This window comes from Protopterus annectens, chromosome 9.part0 (assembly GCF_019279795.1).
Source record: "Protopterus annectens isolate FY-2018-M chromosome 9.part0, PAN1.0, whole genome shotgun sequence".
Classification (NCBI taxonomy): domain Eukaryota; kingdom Metazoa; phylum Chordata; order Ceratodontiformes; family Protopteridae; genus Protopterus; species Protopterus annectens.
This window is the reverse complement of record NC_056743.1, coordinates 453,822,652-453,849,493: the sequence shown is the minus strand read 5'-3', so window position 1 is coordinate 453,849,493 and position 26,842 is coordinate 453,822,652. Positions and strand designations below refer to the sequence as shown.

General features: G+C 39.8%; 1 protein-coding gene across 3 annotated transcripts in view; it reads right to left on the bottom strand.

The window, feature by feature from the left end:
- Positions 1-26,842, bottom strand: part of ANK1 (ankyrin 1) — a 1,899,552-nt gene that overhangs the window by 574,475 nt on the left and 1,298,235 nt on the right. For all 3 annotated transcript variants that reach the window (XM_044082993.1, XM_044082990.1, XM_044082992.1), the window contains 2 exons: positions 24,856-24,940; positions 1,455-1,529 (listed from right to left, as the gene is read on the bottom strand). In XM_044082993.1, the coding sequence (XP_043938928.1) occupies positions 1,455-1,529; positions 24,856-24,940 (160 nt within the window). The remainder of the gene's footprint in view (positions 1-1,454; positions 1,530-24,855; positions 24,941-26,842) is intronic.

Below are 26,842 nucleotides of genomic sequence, written 5' to 3'. Positions count from 1 at the left end.
TTTAAATGGAGGTGAGAGCAGTAGGTATTAACCCCTCATCTCATATTGGTAATATAGACATGTCTTTCAACCATAATACTCTCCTTGGTATTAATGTTATATACGCGACTGTTACACTCAGTTTTCCTAGAGTCTGAGTGGTAAACGTTATGACAACCTCATTACTCAGCATTACATGAAAGACACAGCCTCCTTAGTGAGAATTCTAAATTATGTGATTTCTTTTTGCAATACAGTGTATGTGAATTACTCTGGAACATACAGTGCGACATTCCTGCTCTGTATGTCGTTACTATTGCTGTTCTTCAGTGTGGTTGCTGGTTCTTGCATCTCCCTGTGTAAATCACAGCTCGAGAAAACTGGATGCATCTCATGGTGCATTTGGCATGAGCACTGGTTCTCCTTTCAAGATAATAAGTGTGAGCTTACAAGGATATTCATACCGACACTCAATTTACTATGCTGCAGTATGTCAAATGGGGGTACATGGTTGTATCTGAAATTAGGATTCACACGAGATGATGATGATGATGCCATTTTTAGCATTCTTTCTTTTTGCTTATCAATACAGCACATTAGCATTTAAAACAGATTTTCCTGATGAAGATGATATACACATCAAAACCAATTAATTTCCTTGAATTTTTTTAACAAATGGTATAAACAAAATAATTAAATCAGTTTTACAGTGTATTCTGTCAACCTTTTTACTGAGCATTTTGCTATGTTTTGTATGTGTAATTATGTCCTTTTTAATTTTTTTTTGTGTATTTGATCATTTAATAAATTCCTCTACTCTAAGGAATGATAGTCAGGGTGTTTATTTCATGAGAAGAATAAATACATGTACATGTGTAGATATGTATTAATAGTTTTATATAGTTGCAAATAACAGTACATAGACTATATTAACATCCAACTAAGCTATCCTCAATTAAGGCAAATGAGACTTCAAGTTAAGATTATAACAGTGACATGCATTTTGTAGTAAGCCTACTGTATGTCAGCAAAAGTAAATTCCAACAAAAATATACAAAGACTAAGAATTTCTTAACACAATAATAAATTATAAATTATAAACCCTAAAGAATACAACGACTAATAAACAAAAGCCCACAGTAGCTGGTAGGTGTAGACTTCAGACAGCAAAAAGAACTACATAAATGCAAACAGTCCTGCTTGATACAGACTCAGATATCTTTAATGGTCAAAGTTCATGCAGAAGCTTTACTTTGGCTTTGGGGGTGTCTGCACTTACTTTAAAAGATATAGCTACTGACTGACCCCAACAAAAGACACTGCCATCAATATTTATTTCTCCATCAATGTTTTTTTATGAAGAACATCGACTGTTGTCATATGTAATTCTACATAGTTGTACTTCCAGTGTGTAAACTGACAAACATTGGTGTATTCCATCGAGCTTTTGAAAAAAAAAAAACATGATTACTTACCAGCCCAACTCAGTCCTAGGTGTTCAGAAATTAATAACACCTTCATCTCAGAGACTTCACTGGCACTTGATGAAACTATAACAAAGGAAACGGCAAGAAAGAGAGAAAGATGTCATATATTATATCATATTTTTGTTACAATTCTAAGAAATGAAAAGGACTCACAGGACATAAATAAAAACATTCTGACTGAGATTATGGTCTTAACTTTAAGTTGTATTTAAATGGAAATAATCACCAAAACCAGGTTGTACAGTTGTTATGGTACTTTATGTTTGTTAGAAACTGTTTATACAGGTGCTAAATGAGCTAAATATTAACTAAATATTAACTAGACTGTTTCCCTTCTTTGAAAAGATCATGTCAAGATGGTTTGATTTACAGCATTTATCCTAAGCAGTTTTCAGAGTTAAATTGGATTAACAAGAAACATTAAACAAAAGAATAAATAATACAATTCTAAATAATCATAAGTATTCAATATACTTCAAAACATTAAATTAAACAAATAACTGCTAGGTGATACAAAAATGTAAAACAAAATTTTAAAAAACTACTTAAATTGAATTACAGGTCAGATAATAAATTATAGGTTCAGCTTTTAAAGCCAATAAATAGTAAGAAATAATACATAAAACTTTCATTAGTCTCAGAAGTGAACTAGATAAAGTTATAGATGCAGTAGGTAGGTAGGTAGATGCAAAGCTATCAAAGAATTTTATGAATGAGATGAAATCCATCCACAACCTCCTTTTTTCCCATTTTTGCACACAGGGTCAGGCTTTCAGTTCAACAGTGACAGTCATCTAGAGCCAATATTCATATGGGGTGGCTAGTCATGCCATGGATGTGTGAAATACCCAAAAAAATGAGTTCAGAACAGAACATTACTGAAGGAATGTTCACAGAAAAAAATTACTAAAGAGTACATTGATAAAACTGCACAAGGGATACCTTAAAGTCAATTCACCCAAAACAGTAGCTAGGGTGTGGCTGCCACAGATGCACGCTGTTATGGGGAAAGTAACTGGCATTATATATTGTTCTGTTTGCATAATGGTTCTTGTTTTTCCATGTTAAGTGCTTAAGATATATACTGTAGTAAGGCGAGTTTCAAGCAAGATTAGTCCCAACAAGTTACTGCTGTATGGGTGGCTGGACACCTAAGCAGGGTTTGAGTCATTTAAATAGCCAAAATATGAAAACATGGTGATTTAAATAATTTGGTTGGAGTGGGTGTGTCTGGAAAAATACAGCAAGCTACAAGGGTAGCTGCTTTGCTACTACCTGGAGGCTTTTTTCCTTTGATCTCTACACAGAAGGAAGTTTTTCTTTTCATCCCTTTCTCAAAAATTGTGCAGGGATGATTCAGATACCCCTCATTAAGGATAAAAAGTCATTCAAAGTGTCCTGGGGAGCACAAAAGGACCACATCACTTGGGTCCTTATGGAGGGATGTAGTAGTAAAACTATTGAAAAGAAATCCAAAGCGAGTGAGGTCATATGCAATGTATAGAAAAATGTGTTGCATATGCAAACAAATTTGCATAATTCTGCTTGCTTCACTATTTGAATCTTAAAAATACAATGACTGTATTATTTAAAGACCAAATGAGCCACACACACACACATATATATATATATATATATATATATATATATATATATGGGTCCCCTTCAAAACATCTAAAACCCATAACATCTAATTTCATAACATTGAGACCAGAACATCTAAAATCCAAAACATCTAAAACCCATAACATCGAACTTCATAACATCTAACACTATAAATCACATGAAAATAACATCCCCTCCACATATAACGACACCAAACTACCAAACACACTTTTTACTACATTTCTACAGGGGAGCTTGATACAGTGGGGTTAGGAAATTAACTTTTTCCAACTGTAGTGCGATCTTGGAGTTGGTATATTTAATTTACGGGGGGTGTGGGTGTCGGAGCACCCCACTGCTTGCCCCCCTGCAGAAATGTAGTAAAAAGTGTGTGTTTGGTAGTTTGGTTTCATTATATGTGGAGGGGATGTTATTTTCTTGTGATTTGTAGTGTTTAATGTTATGATGCACATTTGCAATGTTATGAAATTCAATGTTATGGGTTTTAGATGTTATGGTCTCAATGTTATGAAATTAGATGTTATGGGTTTTAGACATTTTGAAGTAGACCCATATAAATAAATATATATATATATATATATATATCTACATATATATATATACATATATATATATATATATATATATATATATATATACATATATATACATATATATATACATATATATATATATATATATATATATATAGATAGATATATATATATAGATATATATATCTTATTTACATATAACTAAAGGCACTTTAATTTCCTCCATCTTACTTGATCTGTCGAAAGCTTTTGATACTGTCTCTCATTTAAAATTCTTAACTACATTCTCGGAACTTAAACTTAGCTATTCTGCACTTACTTGGTTCGAGCAATATCTAACTGTTCGCCAACAAGTTGTAAAATGGCAATAAAATCTCTTTTCACTACTGCCTGTAACCTTGAGAGTACCACAGGGATCTATTCTGGTTCCTCGCCTTTTTATTATCTTTACTAACAATCTTCAAACTGCCACCACTCTTGCCTCCGTAGTTCAATATGCGGACAATTCCACCCTGATTTGTGCCACCCTATCACTACAAAAACTTCAAAACATCACCCAACAGTCGTTCAACACTGAGGAATCTTGGCTTAACACTGCACAACTTATTCTTAACCCGAACAAAACAAAACTCATGCTCTTCTAACCAGCTAGAGCTGCAGACACCCAACCACCATTCAATACATCATCAGCAAACATATGAAATTGAACATACACATATCAAAGACAATGAAAAAGTTCACAAAAAAATAGTAACCCTGTACAGAAATTGGCACTTTCCAAACAAATCTTCAAAGGCCACTATAGCAAGAACCCATCTTAACTCTATGCTACTATATGCCTTACAAAGGCTCACAAATATTAAGAAATCTGACCTAGCAAAACTCAAACGTTGCCATAATAAAATTGTAAAGTTAGCTACAGATGAAATTTCAGATCCGATAATTGTTTGCCTTTAAAACAACTATTTTCGCTCAAACTACCAGATCTACTTTCATATAATCAACTCACCTTTGCTCACTGAATAATAAATCAGCCAAAAAAAAAACAGTACTTCAAAGTCTACTAATACACTACTCCAATAACAGCGTACTGCATTCTACTAACAAATCCATCTTAAACATATCCAAACCTAACAATGCAGCTAGAGTTTCATTTTACTCAAACTGCATACCCAAAACATGGAATTCCATGCCTTTAAATATCAGAACTACTACTAACTCTTCCAACTTAAATAAAAAACTTCTCAAATCACACCTGTGTGAATCATGGACCTGATCTTGCACAAATCCTGGTTAGGAAAGAGATGTCTTAAGTCAGTTAAAAGAACACAACTAGTTATTTTTGTGTTTGAATACAATACCCCCACTAAGCATATGCATACTTAACTTGCTTGTTTTTTTTACATTCTGTAAAGGCTGCGAGCCAAGCTAGACAGAATTTTGTAAATAATTCTATGTCATTGTAAATATTAATATGATCCACAGGCTTGTTTTACAAATGTAATTAAAACTGCATTATGTGCTGAGGTTCAAAAATGTAACCACAGTGCACTCTGCTGGAAGGGAGCAGAGGTGTGTATAACCTACATGCCAATGCAAACATATGCTTTCATATTAGAAATTGGAATATATAGAGTTACCTTGCAAAATTCTAAGAATAAGTAAAGAATTTTACGATGTATATAAAGTTAGTTTATCTCAGCTAGATGACAAGATGTCTGCAGCTGGAATTTCTATTGTTTGGAAACAGAGGTAATTACAGGTTTCCAATGTAATTGTTTTACGACTTCCAGTTTCTGTCAAGCTTCTAAGACAGAATTGTCAGTGTCGAAGTGATAAGTATTTTTCATAGAGACATGTTAAATTCTATTGGTATCAGTTTAGTCTGGGAACTAGATGCAAGTTTCAAATAGTGATGTCATCTAGCTAACCCAGCAGTAATGTGTATTATTAACTTAAGAACTATCTCAGAGAGAAAGAGAGTGCATTTTGTATTTGTTTCTAAACCTGAACATATAATTTCACCAGCACTTTGCTTTGCTCTGTAAGTAAGTTATTTAGACCTTAGTTTCTCTTAGAGAGAGATAGGAATATAGCAAGATTAGTGTAGATGTCTTCTATAGTTATGTGAGACTGTCCTAGAATGTTGTTTTGAAGTATTTCCTGTGATTTCTGAACTCTATTGTCACTGTGTTGAGTTAATAAGTATTGTCTTGTGCTTTTATTTATTATTTAATATTATATTAAATATATTTAAACCTTTTAACTGTGGCTGGTTTTGTGTAGAGATGTATAAGCTCAGAGAGTACTTGCATATGGAAATCCTATAGGAAAACAAGCATGAATAAACTGGAAAGAGTACAGTGGAAATATACCAAGGGCATCCATGGATGTGAAAATCTAAGTTATTATGAAAGACTAAAATATTTGAACTTGTACAGTGTCTCTTACAGGTATTTTAAGAGATCTTATTCAGTTATATAGGGAATTTAGGGACAACTACCTCTGTGAATGTTTGGGGTTATCAAAAAGTACTAGAGAATTTCCAGATAACTTATGTAGAAGATTCTATATGAATGAGAAGTGTACTAATTGGTTCTCTGACACAGTAGCTGAAGCTGGGAACAGACTACCAGATTACATTAAAGCAAGTACTAGTTTAGATATTTTTCAGAACAGCCTGGACATTTATTATGGGAACAAGTGTTTTCTTATATTGGCAAGCTAGAAGGGCATTAATGCCCCTGCTTGAAACATTTGTATGTATGTATGTATGTATGTATGCATATTGTATTTGGTGATACTGTACAGGCCACTCTAGAATTGCCTTGGCCTTGGTCATACCTACCAAATGGATAACAGTAACATTACGCAGACTCTGTTACACTTTGCTGTGAAGGAAAGGTTATTTTGCTTTTATTTTTTGTATTTTGTATATTTTAAATACTGTAGTTTGTTTTCTTTACCTTGTGTTTTACCTGCATTCTGCTTAAACAGCATATTAAACCTTCAAAAGAGACCATAGCTCTCTCTCTCTTCTGAGTCAGGCAGAAATTAGAACTGATCAATTAAGGACTCATTCATAAGATAGAAGAGGTCACTTAAGGTTAATCTTTTGTTAACTGAGGGGTGGAGCTAGGAACTAAACCTTCTATTTAAGGGGTAAAATAAAACATTTTTGAGTTTTACCAGAAAGGCTCATCCAGACTCTGCTACACTTTGCTGTGAAGGAAAGGTTACTTTGCTTTTATTTTTTGTATTTTGTATATTTTAAATACTGTAGTTTGTTTTCTTTACCTTGTGTTTTACCTGCATTCTGCTTTAACAGCATATTAAAACTTCAAAAGAGACCACAGCTCTCTCTCTCTTCTGAGTCGGGCAGAATTTTTTTTCTCGCCCTCCCACTCAGTCATAGTTGTCTTGTTAAATACCACTGTCTTTCTAGCTGCCTGCCTCTTATGTTAATCTGACCATATATCTCATTTCCTCTCTACTTTCAGTGGCTGGTGTGAGTAATCATTAAATCAAACACCCCTCCCCTTCAACTATTTAAATTTTTGGCCATCCTACTGTATTCCATAGTACCAGAATACAAAAGTGACCACCCCCTTTCAATCCATCTTGCTGTTTTAAAGATAGTAACTCTCCACTAAACCTTAACTTTTTAAACAGGTAAAACTTAAGTTACCTACTTTCACGTCTACCTTCTCTGTGCACACTGCAGTGTGCATTTTTTTTTCATCTTACTTTTAAGCATCCCTTTGACTAGCACTTTCTCTAATACCTGCTGGAAAGCACTAGGAAGCCTTAAACTGATACAAGCACTCAACTCTCCTTGTTAATAAGGATAAATTAATAGTAGGCACTAAACAGCCTATAATTGCAAAGTACCTTACTAAGGTAAGAGAAAACAGCTCCTGTACTTTACAAAAAAAAAAAAAAAAAGCATCAAACCAGGCATGTCCAAGGGTCAGCTTCTGGTGATTTCTCCTGTCCACCTCGTGAATCTGGGCATACTGAGGCAATGCAGCAATTGCCTCATGTACACAGACAACCCTCTCCTCCTACCACCCAACACTACAACCTGTGAGAGATGCACTTACATAGCCAAAATGGAAGCAAAGCTCTCTCCACCCAAGATTGTGCTAGACAGTCAAGAGGAGAAGGTTAACACCCACACTACACCTCAAGCAACACATAGCCCTTCTAAACCCACACCACCAACACCCACATATAGCAACACTAAATCCACATATGCAGAGGCCCTTAACTGTAACCTGCCCAAGCAACAAGGACCTCTGAAGCTGAAACGCAAACAAACACCAATCACAACCAAAGTGTCACATACTTCAAAACACCTGTGTGCCACCCAGCAACAGCCCCTAAGGCAAGACAATGTACCTAACACTTTAGTCATAGGTGACTCTATAGTCCGGCACACTGATGTCCCTCTCACCAGGTTGAACAAGGAGAAAATTACAGTCAGCTGCCTGTCGGGTGCCAGGATCCACCACATAACGCATGCACTCGTCACTCCACAACAAGTACAAATATGACTCTGTAATTGTCCATGTTGGAGTGAATGACTTGAGACGTACCTCCCTGGACTACATGAAAAGAGACATGGAAGAGCTCTCAGATCATGTGGCCCAGGCAGGTATGACCCTAGCCCTGAGTAGCATCCTGTCTTCGCCCAGAATGATACCACAATATAAGGACAAAATGATTGACTTCAACAATTGACTAAGCTTTTGGTGTCATTCAAAGGGGATCCAGTATCTGTCTGCCTGGGACGACATGATTGACAGACCACAATGCTTTGCCAGAGATGGTCTGCACCTGTCGCCTCTGGGATTCAGGTTACTGGCTAAGGCTCTTGCCACCCCTATAGTGCCTTTTTTAGGCAAAGTTCAAAGAACAAAACCACCACCGTGACAGGTACAAGCATGCAAAATCTGAAGGTAATGCTACTCAATGCTAGAAGTCTAAACCTCAAAATGCACTCTCTCGAGGCACTCCTAAAAATGGAGAACATCGATATCTGTGCAGTAACTGAGACCTGGTTCAAGGCTCCAGAAAGCACCCCTGCAATACCAGGCTACAACTCTTACCACACTTTTTGGCCACCAAAGCAGGACCGAAACACTAAAGGTGGAGGAGTATCAATATTCACCAAGGATATTCACACCACCAGGCTAGTTGCCCAACACAATGCATCTGAAATTCTCCAGGTGCAACTAACACTAGGTAAGACTACAGATCCCCCACCATACCCCAAGATTCTCACTACACCTTTCTAAACATACTGGAAAATATTAAGATAGAACCAAACACCCTAATACTGGGTGATTTTAACTACCCTGTCATTAACTGGGAAAGCTACTCATGTACCAACACCTTTGCCCAGCGGTTCTTGGAATTCATAAATTCCAACACCCTGGATCAACTAATCCATAGTCCCACCAGGGGCTCCAATATCCTAGACCTGGTCATTACCAACATGGGAAATCGATGCTCCACACCTATGGTCAACCCCTTGTTAGTCATGTCTGACCATAAGCTAATCACCCTTAACATCCACATTCCACCCCCACCCCCCAGTAAGGAAACTTCCATAAAAAAACTTCTCCAAAGCCAACTTCATGCTACTCAAGTCAGAAGTGACAAACTTCATAATACCCATGCAGACGGGAGCTGAAAGTTCAACTGCTGAATCCTACACTAAGGCACTGTACGAGCACATCCACTCATGCATAAATCGTGCCATCCCAAATAGAACCAAGATGCTCTCATCCAAAAAAAAAGAAGCCAATCTGGTGGTCCCCTGCCATAAACAAACTTTAAAACAAAAGGAAGAAACTGTTGCAGAAAAGAGGAAACTCCCAGGATGCAAGAAACTACCTTACCAGCCTCAGTAAGAAACTGAGATCCCTCATAAAATCCTCCAAAGCTAGCTATGAAAATAAAAGATTCCAAAGACAACAACAAGGCATTCTATAACTATGTCAAGAATCTAAATGGCAATGCTCAGATCTGCTCTGAGCTAAAACAGAATGGCATTAAATATACTGACCCCAAGGATATTGCCAATATCCTGGCAGATGGATTCAGTGCCAACTTCACCCCCCTCTCACCCCCTAAATGGCCCATCTCAATACCGGAAGATTGCCAAATTCCAGTAATAACGGCCACACAGGTAAAAAACACACTCTCCAAAGCTAAGAATACAGCATCCATGGGACCAGATGACATCCCGGGCTGTGTACTACATGAACTACAATATGAACTGGCACCTCACCTAAGTGTCATGTTTAATCATAGCCTCACCTCAGGTTTCATGCCCACTGAGTGGCGCACAGCTACAGTTATCCCACTCCACAAGGGGGGATCCACCTTGGATCCCAGAAACTACTGTCCCATTAGTCTGACAAGCCTTATCTGCAAGGCCATGGAGCGTATTATCATGGAACTTATAAACAAAGACATTGGCAACCTTCAAACACTGGACCCCACCCAGTTTGGGTTCGTGAAGGGTCGATCTTGTCTCCTGAACTTGATTGACTTCTTCGAATCAGTCTCCAGAGCCATGGACAAGGGTAAGGTGGTCCACACAGCCTATCTAGACCTTGCCAAGGCCTTTGACACCATCCCCCACTCTGGAATCATAGATAAACTTACTAAGCTGGGCATTAATCCCTACGTCACCCAATGGGTTGCTAACTGGCTTACTGATAGAACCCACACTGTAAAAGTAGCCGACTCCAAATCCAGCTCCAGACAAGTGACAAGTAGAGTACCTCAAGTTCAGTCCTGGGACCGCTCTTGTTTGGCATCTACTTCTCTGAAGTACAGGCCAACACTAAGGGACTCTGGATAACAAAGTTTGCAGATGACTGCAAACTGGGAGCCATTATTGAATCCCCAAATGATGTGGATACTCTACAAAAGGGCCTTACAGAAACAGATGCTTGGTGCCAGAGCCATGGGCTCAAGCTCAATGCCAAGAAATGTATAGTTATCCCCTTTGGGAAAAAACATGTATCCATGAATTACCATATAGGTGGCAGTACATTAAACACCGAAAGTTTGATAAGAGACTTAGGGACACAGGTGGACAGTGGTCTCACCTTCGATAACCACATCGCCACAACAGTCAGGAAATCCTTCTATGTGGCACACCTCATCACTAAGGGCTTTTCATCCAGAAAAAAGGAGGTCATTGGCTCACTGTACTCATCCCTCATTAGACCCATTATAGAATACATTGCCCCGTTTGGTATGTACCTCTCAAGACATCTGCAACAACTGGAAAGACCACAGAAATACCTCATTAAAAGAATCACAGGCCTAAAGCAGATGCCCTACGCTGACCGCCTTAAAAAAATCCAGCTATACTCTGTCACATATCGTCTACTCAGAGGCGATCTTTGCTTAACATACAAGGCCATGTCAAACCCAGAGCTGTTGGACATGCTACACTTAAAGAAATCCCAATCCCTCAGAGCCACACGCTCCAGGGATCTAAACCTTGTCATCACAATAAACAAAACATGCTGGAGGGATAGGTTCCTGACCCAGAGACTCCCCAGACTCTGGAATAGATTGCCCATACATGTCAAGCAGAGTGCCTCTTTGGTCCTCTTCAAAAGGAACCTTGATGATTGGATGGGAGAAAGGAAATTCACCCCGGGGATCATGTCAGTCGCCCTGCTAGACTGGGGTCCAGGGAAGTAAATAGTGTGGGAAGAAATAGCCAGGGAATTGTTATGGCTAGGCTTGTATAGGCCCTAGGGCTGATAGCCTAGTACCAACCTATGAACCTATGAACCTATAAGGGCCTTTATAGTAGCTGATAGTAGTGGTTGGTGGTACTACCTTACAGTCTGGGCAGAAGGGGACATAGGTGGAGAACCTGTACAAGTATTCACCAAGAGTGTTTATGTGTTTGCATATAAATCATATCTCAAAGTGTGTGTACGTGTGTGTCAGCTACTTGGGCAGGGACACGATGCACTGGTTGGAAGGACAGGGTGCTGGAGGTTTTGACTTGACCACTCAGCTGAGATCTTAACCCTATAGCTGTGCTAGTGGGGAGTCTTACTGGGGATCTGGAGAGAGAGGGAGAAACCAGCCCTAGACTGACTGTGATCTATGTGTGCTCTTTTGAGAAATTGTACTTTACTGTGTGTGTGTATACTCTTCATCCTCCTTGATTACTGGGCCAGTGCACGGGCATCACATAATAATTGTTTTGCAGTGGTGGGGTATCCAAATCAAATATTAATTGTTTGATTATGGTGAGATAGCCACATCACATATTAAATGGCTTGTAGTGGTGTGGATATTGAATTCTTGTAGCTTGTGTACAGGGATCACTGAAGGTGTTTTTATACTCTGAATCAGCCATGCAGTGAACATTCAGAGTTCATATCACAACTGTTTTTTTTCCTTTGTTAGCTTAGTCAGGGACAGCAGGCAAACATGTCAGCCGAGAAGTATGGCAAGCTAACAAGGAGCCAGTTGGCTGAGATATGCCAGGATAAAGGACTGGTGTATGGAAACCTGACTAAAGCAGACATGACTGCAGCTTTAGTCACAGCTGCATCCAAGACTAGCAACCAAGAGGATTATCAGACTGGCTGTGGAGATGTACAACACTCAGAGAATGGACAGCTCAACCTTTGTACAGAGGACTTAAAAATCCATCTGGAGCTAAAAAGACTTTAGTTGGAGGCCAAGTGTTTGAAAATAGAAGCAGCAAGGAGACTGAGGTGTCTAGAGACTGAGGAAAATGAGGAACTATGATGTCTGCAGGCTGAGGAGAATGAGAAACTGCTACACCTGGAAGTTGAGGAGGAGGAGGAGAGGCAGAGGCAGCATGAAAAGGAGATGCTGACTCTTCGCCAGAGTCATGGAGGTAATGGGTAAAGAGTAACTGGACCACAGAAGCACAAAAGGTCAGTAAATTTGTACCACAATTTACAGAGGGGGATACTTTTGATAGTTTTAATCATATGGTTGAGAGGGTATGTAAACAGTATGATGTTGACCAAGGGCTCTGGGTATGGTTCCTGACCCCCTTACTCCATGGTAAAGCAGTACATGTTCTAGCTAAATTGTCTGATCATGACTTTTTAAATTATAATGTTGTAAAGAACTGTTTGCTACAATTTTTTTAAGCTAACACCTGAAGCTTATAGGAAAAAGTTTTGTGAGTATAGATGCAAGGCAGATGAAAGTATATGTAAATATGTTCCTGAACTAAGCACTTATTTTCATAGGTGGGTGAGTAGATATCAGGTCACCACATTTGAAGGGCTGGCAGACCTTTTGGTGAGGAAACAAGCCCTTAGCACTTTGCCTGAGGACATGAGGATCTGGTTAGCTGATAGACATTGCTTTACTGCAGATGAGTTGGGGATGAAGGGAGGTCTATACCTAGCAATCAGGGCATCACTGCACAGGAAAAGGACACCCAGTGCTGCTCATGGGTCTAAGAGAACCTATGGTGGGCACCCCAGACTGCCCCAACAGAATCTGACAGTAGCAAGGGAAGCCACTATTTCAGGTACATGTCCAGGAATTAGGGTTAAATGTTTTGAATGCAACCAGTGGGGTCATGTAGCATACAGATATCCATGGAGGCAAGGTGGGGAACAAAAGGTGAGGGAGCTGGTAAGTGGGAATGACAAAATGCCAATAGTAGGTTCTCTTGAGAAACAGGGGTACCAAACTACCATCCTGCAGATGTCCTGATAGGGAAGGATATTGATAAAGTAGTACCATGTGTTCATGCAGTTACACGCAGTCAGGCTTGGAGACAAGCATGTGGGTCTGGTAGCCTGGGGGAGACCCAGACTGACCAAACACTTGCAGCCAGGACTGGTGAGGTGGTTACCTCAGGGAGAGAGCTACCCTGTAGCAGTGAGACTGAAAGTTAGCCACAGCTGTCTGTGAGTGCTGGTGTTCCCTTGGACAGAGTGACTGTAAGGGCAGAGGTGAGCAGTAGTACCCAGGCTGACAGTGAGGCACCGCTATAAGAGGATGCCAGACTTCCTGTGGAAGGGGAGCTGGGAAGGGTTACAAAGACAGAGTTGAGACAGGTTCAGCTCTCACACCCTACATTACAGGGCCTGAGGCAGGTAGCTAGTGAAGTACCTGATTTTCAAGGGAAGGGGGAATCTGTATACTGGGACAAAGGGTTACTGTATAGAGAGTGGACCCCCGAGGGAGAGCTAGAAGGTGAGAGAATAGAGCATTTGGTAATGCTCAGAGCCTACTGCCTAGCACTTTTAGCCATAGCCCATGATATTCCCTTTGCAGGTCATATGGGCTTAAAACGTACCAAGTGATGTATTATGCAAAACATTTATTAGCCTGGGATGTCCAGAGATGTAACAGGGTACTGCAGGACCTGTCAGCAGTGCTAAAAGGTAAGCAAGGCAGGAGATAAGGTGAATGCTCCTTTGATGCCTTTGCCTGGGATTGAGAAGCCATTTCAGGGAGTAGCTATGGATATTGTGGGGCCTCGGAGTACCCAAAGTTCCACATGGAAAAGGTATATCCTAGTAGTAGTAGATGATGCTACAAGATACCCTGAAGCAGTGGCTCTTGTCCTCCACTGAGGCAGAAAAGGTGGCAAATGGTTTGTTAGAGATTTTCAGCAGGGTAGGTTTCCCAAAAGAAATACTGACTGACAGAGGTGGCAATTTCATGTCAGACCTGCTGGCTTGTCTGTTGAAGTACTGTGGGGTGAAGCACCTAAATACTACCCCTACCATCCCCAGACTAATGGTCTTGTTGAGAGATTAAACTCTACACTCAACTCCATGCTACGGACATTTGCAGACCAGTTTAAGAGGGAGTGGGACAAATATTTGGCCCATCTGTTGTTTACTTACAACGATGTTCCCCAGGAATCCACAGATTTTCACCCTTTGAGTTGTTGTATGGGCATAGGGAGAGAGGACCTCTAGATTTAATTCCAGATGAGTTGGAGGGGGAGTGTGAATCCAACAAGGAGTCTGTTGTGGCACATGTCCTACACCTCAGGACAAGGCTCAGGGAACTCATGGGCTTGACCCAGGAGAACCTGGCAGAAGCCCAACAGCAGAAAAAGGTCTGGTATGACAGGGATGCTTGAGCTAGAGAGTATGTTATAGGGCAGCAAGTAATGGTTCTCATTGCTGGCAGACACAAGCTGCAGGCAGCCTGGGAGGGACACTACAAGGTGGTAAGGAAGGTCAGTGATTGTTAACTACATGGTGGATCTGCTACGCAGGAGGCAGGAGCACAAATTGTACCATGTTAACATGATGAAACTTTACCATGATAGGGAGGCCCCTGTGCTGAGTATTTGCAGTAGCTTGCAGGAGGAGTCTGAGGGACATCTGGTGACTGATCTCCTCAGTGAGGCTCGGACTGACACCTCAGTGGAAGGGGTAGCAATGTCCCATCAGCTATCTCCTACCCAGGTTCAAGAAATGTGATCAGTGTTACAGGAGTTTGGGGACATGTTCACTGGGAAACCAGGGTGCACCCACCTGGTGCAGCACCAGGTGGATACAGGACCCTAAAGGCCTATTAGGCAGGGCACTTACAGGGTGTCTGAGAGAGTCAAACAGACTCTGAGGGAGGAGATATAGGAAATGTTGGAACTAGGGATAATTCAGGGGTCCAACAGTCCCTGGGCCACCCCAGTCGTCCTGGTGCCAAAGAAGGATGTCAACACCAGGTTCTTTGTGGACTACAGGAAATTAAATAGTCACACAGAGTCAGATGCTTACCCCATGCCTAGGACAGATGAAGCTCTAGAACAGCTGGGTGGGGCTAAGTATCTTACCACCACTGATCATACCAAGGGTTACTGGCAGGTGCCCTTGACTCCCAGTGCTAGACAGAGTTCAACCTTTGTGACTCCTTTTGGCTTATATGAGTTCACAAAGATGCCCTTTGGGATGAAAAATGCCCCTGTGACTTTCCAGAGGCTGGTATATCATACCCTAGCAGGAGATTTTGCCCTTGCTTACCTTGATGATATTGTCATCTACAGCCATTCCTGGCAAGAGCACCTTCAGCATGTCAGTGAGGTACTGGGTAGACTAGAGAGAGCAGGGTTGACCATTAAGCCCAGGAAGTGTTAGGTGGGTATTGCAGAGGTCTCCTACCTGGGACATAGAGTGGGGAGTGGTAAGCAAAACCAGCAAAAGTGGAAGCCATTCAGGCATAGCCTGCACCTATTACCAAAAAGCAAGCAAGGACATTCTTAGGGACATCAGGGTATTGCAGAAAGTTCATCCCTAGTTATAGTACCATAGCTGCTCCCCTCACAGACCTGACAAGGAAAAACAGGTCAGATAAAGTAGTGTGTGGACTCTAGCATGTGAGCAGGCATTTCAGAAGCTTAAAGGAGCTTTGGGAGGACCCCCTGTGTTAGCCAGTCCAGATTACAGCAAATAATCTGTTGTGCAGGTGGATGCCTTGAACCATGTGGTGGGGGCTGTACTAAGCCAGATTTCATCAGAGGGAGAAGAGCACCCAGTGGTTTATCTCAGTTGTAGGCTCCAACCCAAGGAGGAATGCTATGCACCTGTAGAAAATGAATGTCTAGCCATAGTGTGGGCACTGCAGAAACTTCAGCCTTATCTGTATGAAAGGAAATTCACTGTAGTTACATATCACAATCCCCTAACACAGTTACATTGAGAAAGCCAGGAAAATGCCAAGTTGCTAAGATGGAGCCTAGGGTTGCAAGCACATGATATGACAGTGCAGTACTGCAGTGGGGTTAGCAATGCCAATGCCGATGGGCTCTCAAGACAGGGAATGGGGTAAGGTATACTCAGATAGACTCAACCCTCTCAAGCAATGTTTCTCAAGGGTCACTTGAAAAACTAGCTTGAATTCTGCGGGGGGGGGGGGGGGACTTGTGAAGGCTGCCTGCCCAGCTAGATAGGATTTTGTAAATAATTTTCTGTCATTGTAAATATTAAATAATCCACAGGTTTATTTTACAAATGTAAGAAAACTGTATTATGTGCTGAGGTTCAAAAATGTAACCACAGTGCACTCTGCTGGAAGGGAGCAGAGGCGTGTATAAGCTATATGCCAATGCAAATGTATGCTTTCATATTAAAAATTGGCGTTAGCGTTAACTTGCAAAACTCTAAGAATAAGTAAAGAATTTTACAATGTGTATAAAGTTAGTTTATCTCAGCTAAAAGACAAGATGGCTACAGCTGGAGTTTCTTTCTATTGTTTGGAAACAAAGGTAATTACAGGTTTCCAAGGTAATTGTTTTACAACTTCCAGTTCCTAGCAAGCCTCTAAGAGAGAATTGTCAGCTTCTAAGAGATAAGTATTTTTCATAGAGACATGTTAAATTCTGTTAGTATCTGTTTAGCCTGGAAATTAGATGCAATTGTCAAATAGTGATGTCATCTAGCCAACCCTGCAGTAATGTGTATTATTAACTTAAGAACTATCTCAGAGAGAAAGAGAGCACATTTTGTATTTGTTACTGAACCCAAACACATCATCTCACCAGCACTTTGCTTTGCTCTGTAAGTAAGTTATTGAGAACTTAGTTTCTCTTAGAGACAGATAGGAATATAGCAAGATTAGTGTAGATGTTTTCTATATTTATGTGAGACTGTCCTACAATGTTGTTTTGAAGTATTTCCTGTGATTTCTGAAATCTGTTGTCACTGTGTTGAGTTAATAAGTATTGTCTTGTGCTTTTATTTATTATTAAATATATTTAAACCTTTTAACTGTGGCTGGTTTTGTGTACAGATATACAAGTTCTTAGTGTACTTGCATATGTATCTGGTGATACTGTACAGATCACTCTATAATAGCCTGGGCCTTGGTCACACCTACCAAATGGATAACAGTAACATTACATAGTAGAACTGGACACCCTTTGGTAAGGGTCTTTATACTAGCTGATACTAGTGGTTTGTGGCAGTCGGTACTACCTTATAGTCTGGGCAGAATGGGTCATAGCTGGAGAACCTGTGCCAGCCTTCCCCAGGAGTCTCTGTGCGTTTGCATATAAATCAAATCTCAAAGTGTGTGTGTGTGTGTGTGTGTGTGTGTGTGTGTGTGTGTGTGTGTGTGTGTGTGTGTGTCTGTTACTTGGGCAGGGACACAAAGCACTGGTTGGACAGAGAGGGTGCTGGAGGTTTTGGCATGACCACTTGGCTGAGATCTTAACCCTAAAGTTGTGCCAGTGGGGAGTCTTATTGGGGATCTGGAGAGAGAGGGAGAAACCAGCCCTAGACTAATTGTGATCTCTGTGTCCTCTTAAGAGAACTTGTACTTTACTGTGTGTGTACTGTTCATCCTCCCAATGTGCATGTCCCTCACTGGTGTTAGTGGTGAGGATTGAGGCTCCATGATTACTAGGCCAGTGCATGGGCGTCACACCTTCAATCGCAGTACTGCTATTCTTTGTATCCTTACCTAGACTATATGATTGTATTATGCTGATAGTAGTGGTTTGTGGTAGTCGGTACTACCTTATAGTCTGGGCAGAATGGGTCATAGCTGGAGAACCTGTGCCAGCCTTCCCCAGGAGTCTCTGTGTGTTTGCATATAAATCAAATCTCAAAGTGTGTGTGTGTGTGTGTGTGTGTGTGTGTGTGTGTGTGTGTGTGTGTGTGTGTGTGTGTGTGTGTCTGCTCCTTGGGCAGGGACACGAAGCACTGGTTGGACAGAGAGGGTGCTGGAGGTTTTGGCATGACCACTTGGCTGAGATCTTAACCCTAAAGCTGTGCCAGTGGGGAGTCTTATTGGGGATCTGGAGAGAGAGGGAGAAACCAGCCCTAGACTAATTGTGATCTCTGTGTCCTCTTAAGGGAACTTGTACTTTACTGTGTGTGTACTGTTCATCCTCCCAATGTGCATGTCCCTCACTGGTGTTAGTGATGAGGATTGAGTCTCCATGATTACTAGGCCAGTGCATGGGCGTCACACCTTCAATCGCAGTACTGCTATTCTTTGTATCCTTACCTAGACTATATGATTGTATTAGTGAAATTTATATCATATATTTTTCATTTGGTGCTTGTATCTGAGATTGAATCAACATTTGTATCTGTACGTATAGTATGTATCATATTATTATTTATAAATCTGGAGCATTTCTCCCTGGGCCTCAGCTGAAAAAGAGCATTTTGTCCAGTCAGACTTTCCCAGAAAACAAATGTAAAATAAATACAATAATATATACTGTCATCAGGAAGCAGCATGAAAAAATCATTTACACTAAATATTCATTTTACAAAGGATTATTGGTAGGAGTTGAAGAAAAAAGGGAAATCAGAAAAACTTGTTAGAGATCTAAGCAGGGGGAAAGAATACTGTGTTGAAAAGAATAAATGCAAGATTAAAGGAGAAAAGGTCTTGGAAAATGATCAGGAGACAATATGTAGTAAAGGATGTTTGTACAAGAGCAGTAATAGTTTGCTGGGTGGGCACCGAGTATCGTGGATCCATGGAAAACAGTGGATGGGGAGAGCTCATAAACAGCTTACATAACAGTCTATAGCAATGGATATATATATATATATATATATATATATATATATATATATATATATATATATATATATATGTAAAAGTAAGTTTAACTATAAAGGGAATTAGTTCAGAAAGTCACAGATGTGTAAAAGCATAAGTGATTACTTAATATAGTTAGTGTTAGCCAGAGGAGGAGCACTGGGCAATTCTTTTCTTGGATATATAGGATTTTAGCTTTGATTTGAAGGACAGACTGGAGTGTTCTCACCTAAGGGAGAGCGGAACATCACTCGAGATTTTGGAGATATAGAAAGAAGAGAGAGAGGCACCAGCTATATTGTTTGATTTGGTGACTTGCAGATGATGTTTACTTGTAGACTGAAAAGACCTGGTCAGAGTGTGTACAGCTGAATGAGACTACCAAGTGTTGGACACTTTTCTGGTTTATAGATGAGGTTGTGAATTATTACTAGCCAAAAGTAGATGACATGGTGGGGCACTTGAGATAGTATTATTCTTTGAGTACTGTACAATAGTTTGTGGCAAATATGGAGATTTTCTAATAGCAGTGATTTAACTTGTTAAGCGGGGTGGACTGAAAGCTAGTGAATATTTGTAATGAGTACAGAAGTTTAGCCAGGAGGAGAGAAGTGGCAGAACATTTCCTCACTACGTTGGTCAGGAAATGTTTAGCTCTCTAGACGGAACCTATCTTTTGATGACTTTATTTAACCGAATACTGTATATGGTAGTTGGGTTTTAGGTATTTGTCAAAATATACACCTATCAATTTGGTTTATGGGACAAATTAACTTTATGTATTATTTAGAGAAATAATGGAGAAGTTATTATTTTGTGAGTTTTTCTGTTCAGGGGTGAAGATAAGTTTTGATTTTTTGTGCTTGAGAAGTTCAGATTTTGTTAGCCATTTTTCTACTGAAATGGGAGAGTCTTGCATCATTTGTAAGTTATCAAGGTTGTGTGCTGAGCAGATGACAAGTGATTCATCTGCATACTGTATTAATGAGGCATTTATGGTTGTAATGGTGAGGTCATTGATGACAATGTTAAAAGCATAGGGAGCCAAGAATAGAGCCTTGGGGACTTCTGCTGTTAATGGAAGAAATGTGGAGATCGTTTTGCCTCCTAACTGCTTGGGATCTGTTAAAGAAATAAGTTTGGAACCAGTTTAGGGCTTAGCTGTTGAGTCCTAGATGAGAGTGTTTTTGGAGATAATGTGCAAAGCCTTTGCCAGGTCAAGGAAGAGGGCTGAGACAGGGCTACCTTCATTTGTATGTACATTGACAGTGTTTGGGAATTTGAGCAGGGCAGTAGTGATGGTGTTACGGTGCAGTTGAAATCAATATTGATAAGTGGACAGGAGGGAGAATTAAGTGAAGTGACTGAGTATCTGAGTTTGCATGTACTTTTCTAGAATTTGGATAGAGGGGGTAATATGGCAATAGGTCCATGGTTGTTGATGTCAGTGGAGTTGCCACCTTTGTGGAGGGGCAGGAAATAACATTTTTTTTCCAAAAGGGGATGTAGGATTCATTGATACAGCAGTTAATAAAGCTGGACACAAGGAGGGCAGAGTGAAGCTGTGGTGAGACCAGCGTTAGTAGTAGTCAAGCAGTAGCCATTCATGTGACTCTCCTCATTTCATCATTCTTCACAAGCTAGTTCTTTTTTTTCATTAATTACTGCTTGAGTTATTTCGAACTTCAGAATATCTGAATAAATACTTCATCCTTAAATGTTCAGGGTCTACTTAGTTTCCCCTGAAGTGTTTGGCAGTGCCCTGTACAGACACAGATACGGTGACTGACATTTTTCCTGTGAAAACACATTGAAATTTCACCAATACTTAGTTGCACACAGGACAACTAATTTGCAGTAACAAGCATTGTCCCCAGAGTTGCAAACCATATACTCCTGACATTGCTTTATAGTCTCACTCCAACTGACTTATCAATAAAAAATTATCTGCTGCCACGGATATGAACTTTCCCACTATCTCTGTTACCAGCTTGGTAGGTATAAACATCCTGAGAAAATGTAAAATTGCCTCATGTTTTCTGACAACTAGTTAACTCTCAAACAAACTGATATGGTATGTCATTAGAGACAAAGCTCTCACATAATAGTACTCTTAATAGCAACAAGGTTGTTATTAGTACATATGCTGCACCTATCACACACATTTCAGAGCAGACATACAGATACCCATATGCTGAGCCACTTAAGTGTAACCCTTCTAAACCTCAAAGACCTCTTAGATGAAGTTCACATAACAAATACCCTCAGCAGCTCCGAATGCACTCCCACTAGTGTAATATCTTCCCTGGTAAGGCTAGACCACAAGATGGTATCCTTTGAAATAAAAATAAAAAAACTGGACCACCAGCTAAACCTTGAATACTCAGGAACTACTCTAAGGCAAAATTCCTGCTATTAAGTGATAACCTTGCAAACTGTCAAGCTCCCATAAACCCTGAGAATATTGTTGCCTTTGCAGAACTGCTCACAGAATCCTTATACAAGCATGTTAATATCTGTATGAACCAGGAAGAAGTACAGAACTAATTCAAAAAACAAGCCACCCTGGTGGAATCACAAAATCAATAGGCTGTATAACAGGAGGAAGAAAATCATGGCAAAAATTAGGAGATGCAGCACCCAGCAGGATATACGCACTCTCGTCAAACTAAACAAACAACTCAAAGAACAAATAAAGTCTACCAAAGGCCAAATCTGAGGTAAATTTGGGCTCCAAGGCCAAGGACAACAACAAGGCATTTTTTAGCTATGTCTGCAACCTCAAAGGCAACACATAATTGTGTGCAGAGCTCATTGTAAATGGAACCACCTAGATTGAGCCAGAAGGCATATCAAATTGCTGGCTGACAAATTCATCTCCAACTTTACCCCTCTCTCCTCCCCAACCTTCCCTCAGGAAATGCCATCAAATATAACTCCCCCTGATATCACAAGGGAACATGTCCTTAATGCTCATTCTAAGGCAAGAACATTACATCAATGGGCCCAGACAATATCCCAGGTTGCCTACTAAACAGCACGAAACATGCCCTATCAGGAACTCTGGAATTGTTACTTAACTGTAGCCTCCAAACAGGCTTCATGCCTCATGAAAGGAGAACAGCAACATTCGTCCCTCTGCACAAATGTGGGACATCTACAGACCCTGGAAACTACAGATGCATATGTTGCACTAGTCTTATGTGCAAAGCCATGGAAAGAATTACCATGGAAATGATCAATAATGATATAGTAAGCCTCCAGACACTGGACCCAACCCAACATGGTTTCATCAAGGGCAGGTCATGCCTACTCAGCCTGGTGAACTTCTTTGAAAAGGTCACCAAAGCAATGGATGAAGGCAAAAAGGTTCATACTGCTTACCTTGATCTGGCTAAGTCATTTGACACAATACCCCACTCTGGCATTATTGACAAGCTCAACAGGTTGGATACAAACCTATATGTCACCATGTGGATAGCCAACTGGCTCACAGGTAGGACCCAGGATATTAGAATTGGTGAGTCCACCTCTAGAAAGAGGCCAATCACATGAGGAATCCCTCAGGGATCAGTCTTTGGACTGCTCCTTTTTCATATTTACTTCTCTGAAGTCAAGGCCAATGTCAGTGGTCTCTGGCTGACTAAATTTGCAGATGGTTGCAGATTAGGAGTTGTAATTGAATGCCACATTGACACAGACAAACAACTGGAGTCAGAGCCATGGACTAGTTACCAAGAAATGCATAACAGGAAGTCTTCTACCCCTGCTAACTATCACATTGACAACACACCCCTTAGAGCTGACCAGTAATCAAGGATTTAGGGAGAGCAATCTAGCCTTTGACCATCACATGTCTACAGTAGCGAAGAAATCATTCTATGCTGTGCAACTTATAAACAAATATATGGCATCTAGGTGCAAGGGAGTCATTGTTCCATTCTATTTGGCATTCATCAGAATTATCATGGAGTACAACACCCCCTTTGGTATGTACCTTACCAGGCATATCCAACAAAAACCACGCATATCCAACAAATGGAACATCCACAGCGGTTCCTCACTAAAAGAATGCAGGGTGTAAGTAACGGGTCCTTTGCAGACCGTCTCAAGACTCTATCCCTGCATTCCGTCTCCTACAGGCTATTGAGCAGAGATCTATGCCTGGCTTACAAGTCATTGTCAGGCTACAATTTGATGAACCTTCTGCATATCTGCAAAATCAAACAGCACCGAATTACCTGTTCTAAAGACTGAAACCTTGCCTGTGATATAAATAAGACCTGCTGGAGAGACAGGTATCTATGCAGAGACTACCTCTTCTCTGTAACAGGCTCCACATCCATGTGAAGCAGAGTACCTCTGGACAAATAGATGGATGGGGAAAAGGAAATTAATCCCTGGTTTGACACCTAAATCTCTAATGGATACAGTTAGCCTGTAAATGGCTCATCTCCTAGGCCTCTCCTTGTATATGTTTCATCGCCCAAGCCCCTGCTTACATTTATCAATAGTACTAGAACTTCTCAGAGATTTGTGATTCATGGCTAGGCTTAAAATGGGCTGATGTGGTTGTTAGCCTAGTACATACCTATGAACCTAGATATAAATGTATGTACACATATATATATATTTATATATATATATATATATATATATATATATATATATATATATATATATATATGGGTCTATGTTAAATTACCAAAATTTCAAATAATCAAAATTCAAAGGAGCGAGACAACAGCACTGAAACAGCATAAGAATGAACATTTAATTTCCCCAAAGTTCAAAACAGCAAAACAGCAGCTGTTTCACAAGAATACACCTTCTCTAATATTTTCACCCAGACACCGCCTGCAAATTATATATACCAACTCAGAGATTGGACTACCTTTCCTGATCCTCACTGTACTATGATCTCCATTTAGAAGCTCTGAGCGCTGTGGAACATGCTCTCTCTCTCTCTCTCTCTCTATATATATATATATATACATTTATTTATTTATGGGTCTACTTCATAACACTGAAATTTCATAATGTTGAACTTCATAACATTGAAACCAAAACATCTAAATCCCAAAACACTGAAAACTCAGAACATTGAATGTGTGCTTCATAACATCGAAAACTACAGTGCATATGTGTAAATAACACCCTTTCCAAGTATAACACCACCTAATTAACAAACACTTTCTACTAAGTTTCTGCAGGGGAGCAAGCCCCCCTGCACCCCCCCCCCATGTCCACACTGGACTACAGTAAAAAAGAAGGGAAAAAACATTGGAAGTGCACCAGTACCTTGCATAATCTAACACATTGTGATGAAGCAAACAGATGCATTACTTATACATTTATAAGGAAGTTAATACTACTGATCAAAAGTCATACACTTTCTTTAGTATCAGTGCTATAACTTTTAAATGTACTGGAAAATATCACTAGACCAACTGTGATTCAAGCACTTTTTTAAGACCACTTGTGATTAGACAAAGTGATAGATCACTTGAATGTAACCCACACATATGTTTTTCTTAACATTAAACTAAAATATTCTAAAGGCTTTATCAACATGTGCCCAGCAGCTTTCAGCATGTCAGAGAGTCTTTGAGGTATTCGGAAACATTTACATTTCTCTTACTCCTGGCACAGTGCTATCTGCTTACCATAAGACGAGTCGCTGAGAATGCTGTATCGCTCACGGAGGGCCAGAGGCGTTAGGGTTCTTCTCTTCTCATCATTCCGCAGAATCTAAATAAGATAGGCACTCAGTACAATTAGTAACAAATATGTGGACTGCAAGCTGTTTAATAAGTAAATGAATTAATAAAGAATTGTTTTTAAATTAAAATGGTATTGTAGTACGTTACTATACTTAAAATGATGTAACAAAATATAAAGAGGATTAAAGCAGTAAAGTATTCAATGAGAAAAAAAAAGTTTATATTATGAATTTTCCACACTGGTGAAATCATAAGTATCCTTCTAAACAGAGGGAATCTAGACATAACTATTTTTAAATAATCCAAATGAATTAGACAATTTGAACAATAGTATAAAATGTCAAACTAATATCAGAAATTATATTATTGATGATATAAAATATCTATTGCAATAACATTCATGAATAAGAGAACTATTTTACATTCAGCACACATCTGTGGAGAAAATGCTGATTGGAAACGTGCAAACATTGCATCATAGCAATGCTAATGAGTTAAAGCATTACAGTAAGCTGTAAGTAACCATCTGATTATTGAGAATGTACTGAAACAGCTTAGGATATAGGCCTTATTTCAAATATCTCCTAAATGATATTTATTTTATTATTATTTATGTGACATAATCGGGACCCAAATAAGTAATAGTATAATAGAGAATGCAAAATAATTATCATTTAATACAACTGCAAATACATAGACAGCATGGGCAAGCAAAACTAGGGATAGAGGGCACACAGATGAATAGGAATATATGTTGTGATTCAATTATACCTCTGGTCATGCTGAAACTGTTGCAGATATTTTTCTTAAAAAGGAATTATTTGTGGCGTTCTGAGTTTTGCTCCTGGACAGGCTTATGCATGTCTACCTGGGAGTGTTGGTACTTTATTTCTGAAAGCGTAGGTTTATTTTTTACTTGTTACAAGAGATCACTTCTGCAGCATGTGAACTAAATTTGGTACAGGGACCTATGATTTTTACTGATTCCTCCGAAATGGTCAGCAAACAAACACAGCTCATCCAAGCAGAACAAGTCCAGTCCAGTTTTCACTGACTTTATGTTTGCACTCAAATCACTGCAGAAGTATGATGTCATTACATTTTTAAAAGTTTAGACTGCATAAACCTTGCAACTCGTCCCAAACTGCTCCTACATTGGATTTTTGAATACAGCAGCTCTTACATATCTAATGAACAAGAAAGAAACATCTGGCTGACTTCAACTTCAGATTATGGTCATCTGGGCTCTTTTATTTGTTTACCGAACATTGCTGACCAGATAGATTTCGTTAGGTCTAAAGCTCCTTTTGGGACAATATGGAATTATTTTTTATACTAGCTGTGGAAAAATTAATCCAGGGTGCCAGAGAATTACCATTGCTGCTCAGGGGAGACATACATAAACAGAACTTCCAGCTCAGCTAAGAGTCTTCCACCAAGTGGAAAGTGATAGGCAGGAAGGACATGCTATGAAATGATGATGCATTTGAGAGATTCATTAATGCGGCAGTGAAACGTGATGCATCTTTAGTAATACAGAAATAATTTTAAACCAGATTTTTGTTTTCAGTGTGTGACTTAAGAGTGAAGAAATGGAATTGTAAGATGCTGGAGGCAAATCCATGGCTGCAGTTTGCTAGATGTGACAAGATGGCTGGCAGTACTGATGGGGCGGCAAAAGACTAGATGTTGTGTCAGACAATGAGGAGTGGAGCATGGAGATGATGATTCAGGCAAAGGACTGGATGGCAGAGAAGATGGGATTTCATCCACAAGGAATGCTTTGTCAAAGGAAAGGTAGTTAGAATACTAAAACATTACAAAAAGGGATCCAAGGCCAAGATATGCACAAGAGATATGAGCTATTTGATAGGGTAAGATTGTTAGATTATGCCTTATTCTTTAGAAGGCAACTACTCTTTCTTGAAAT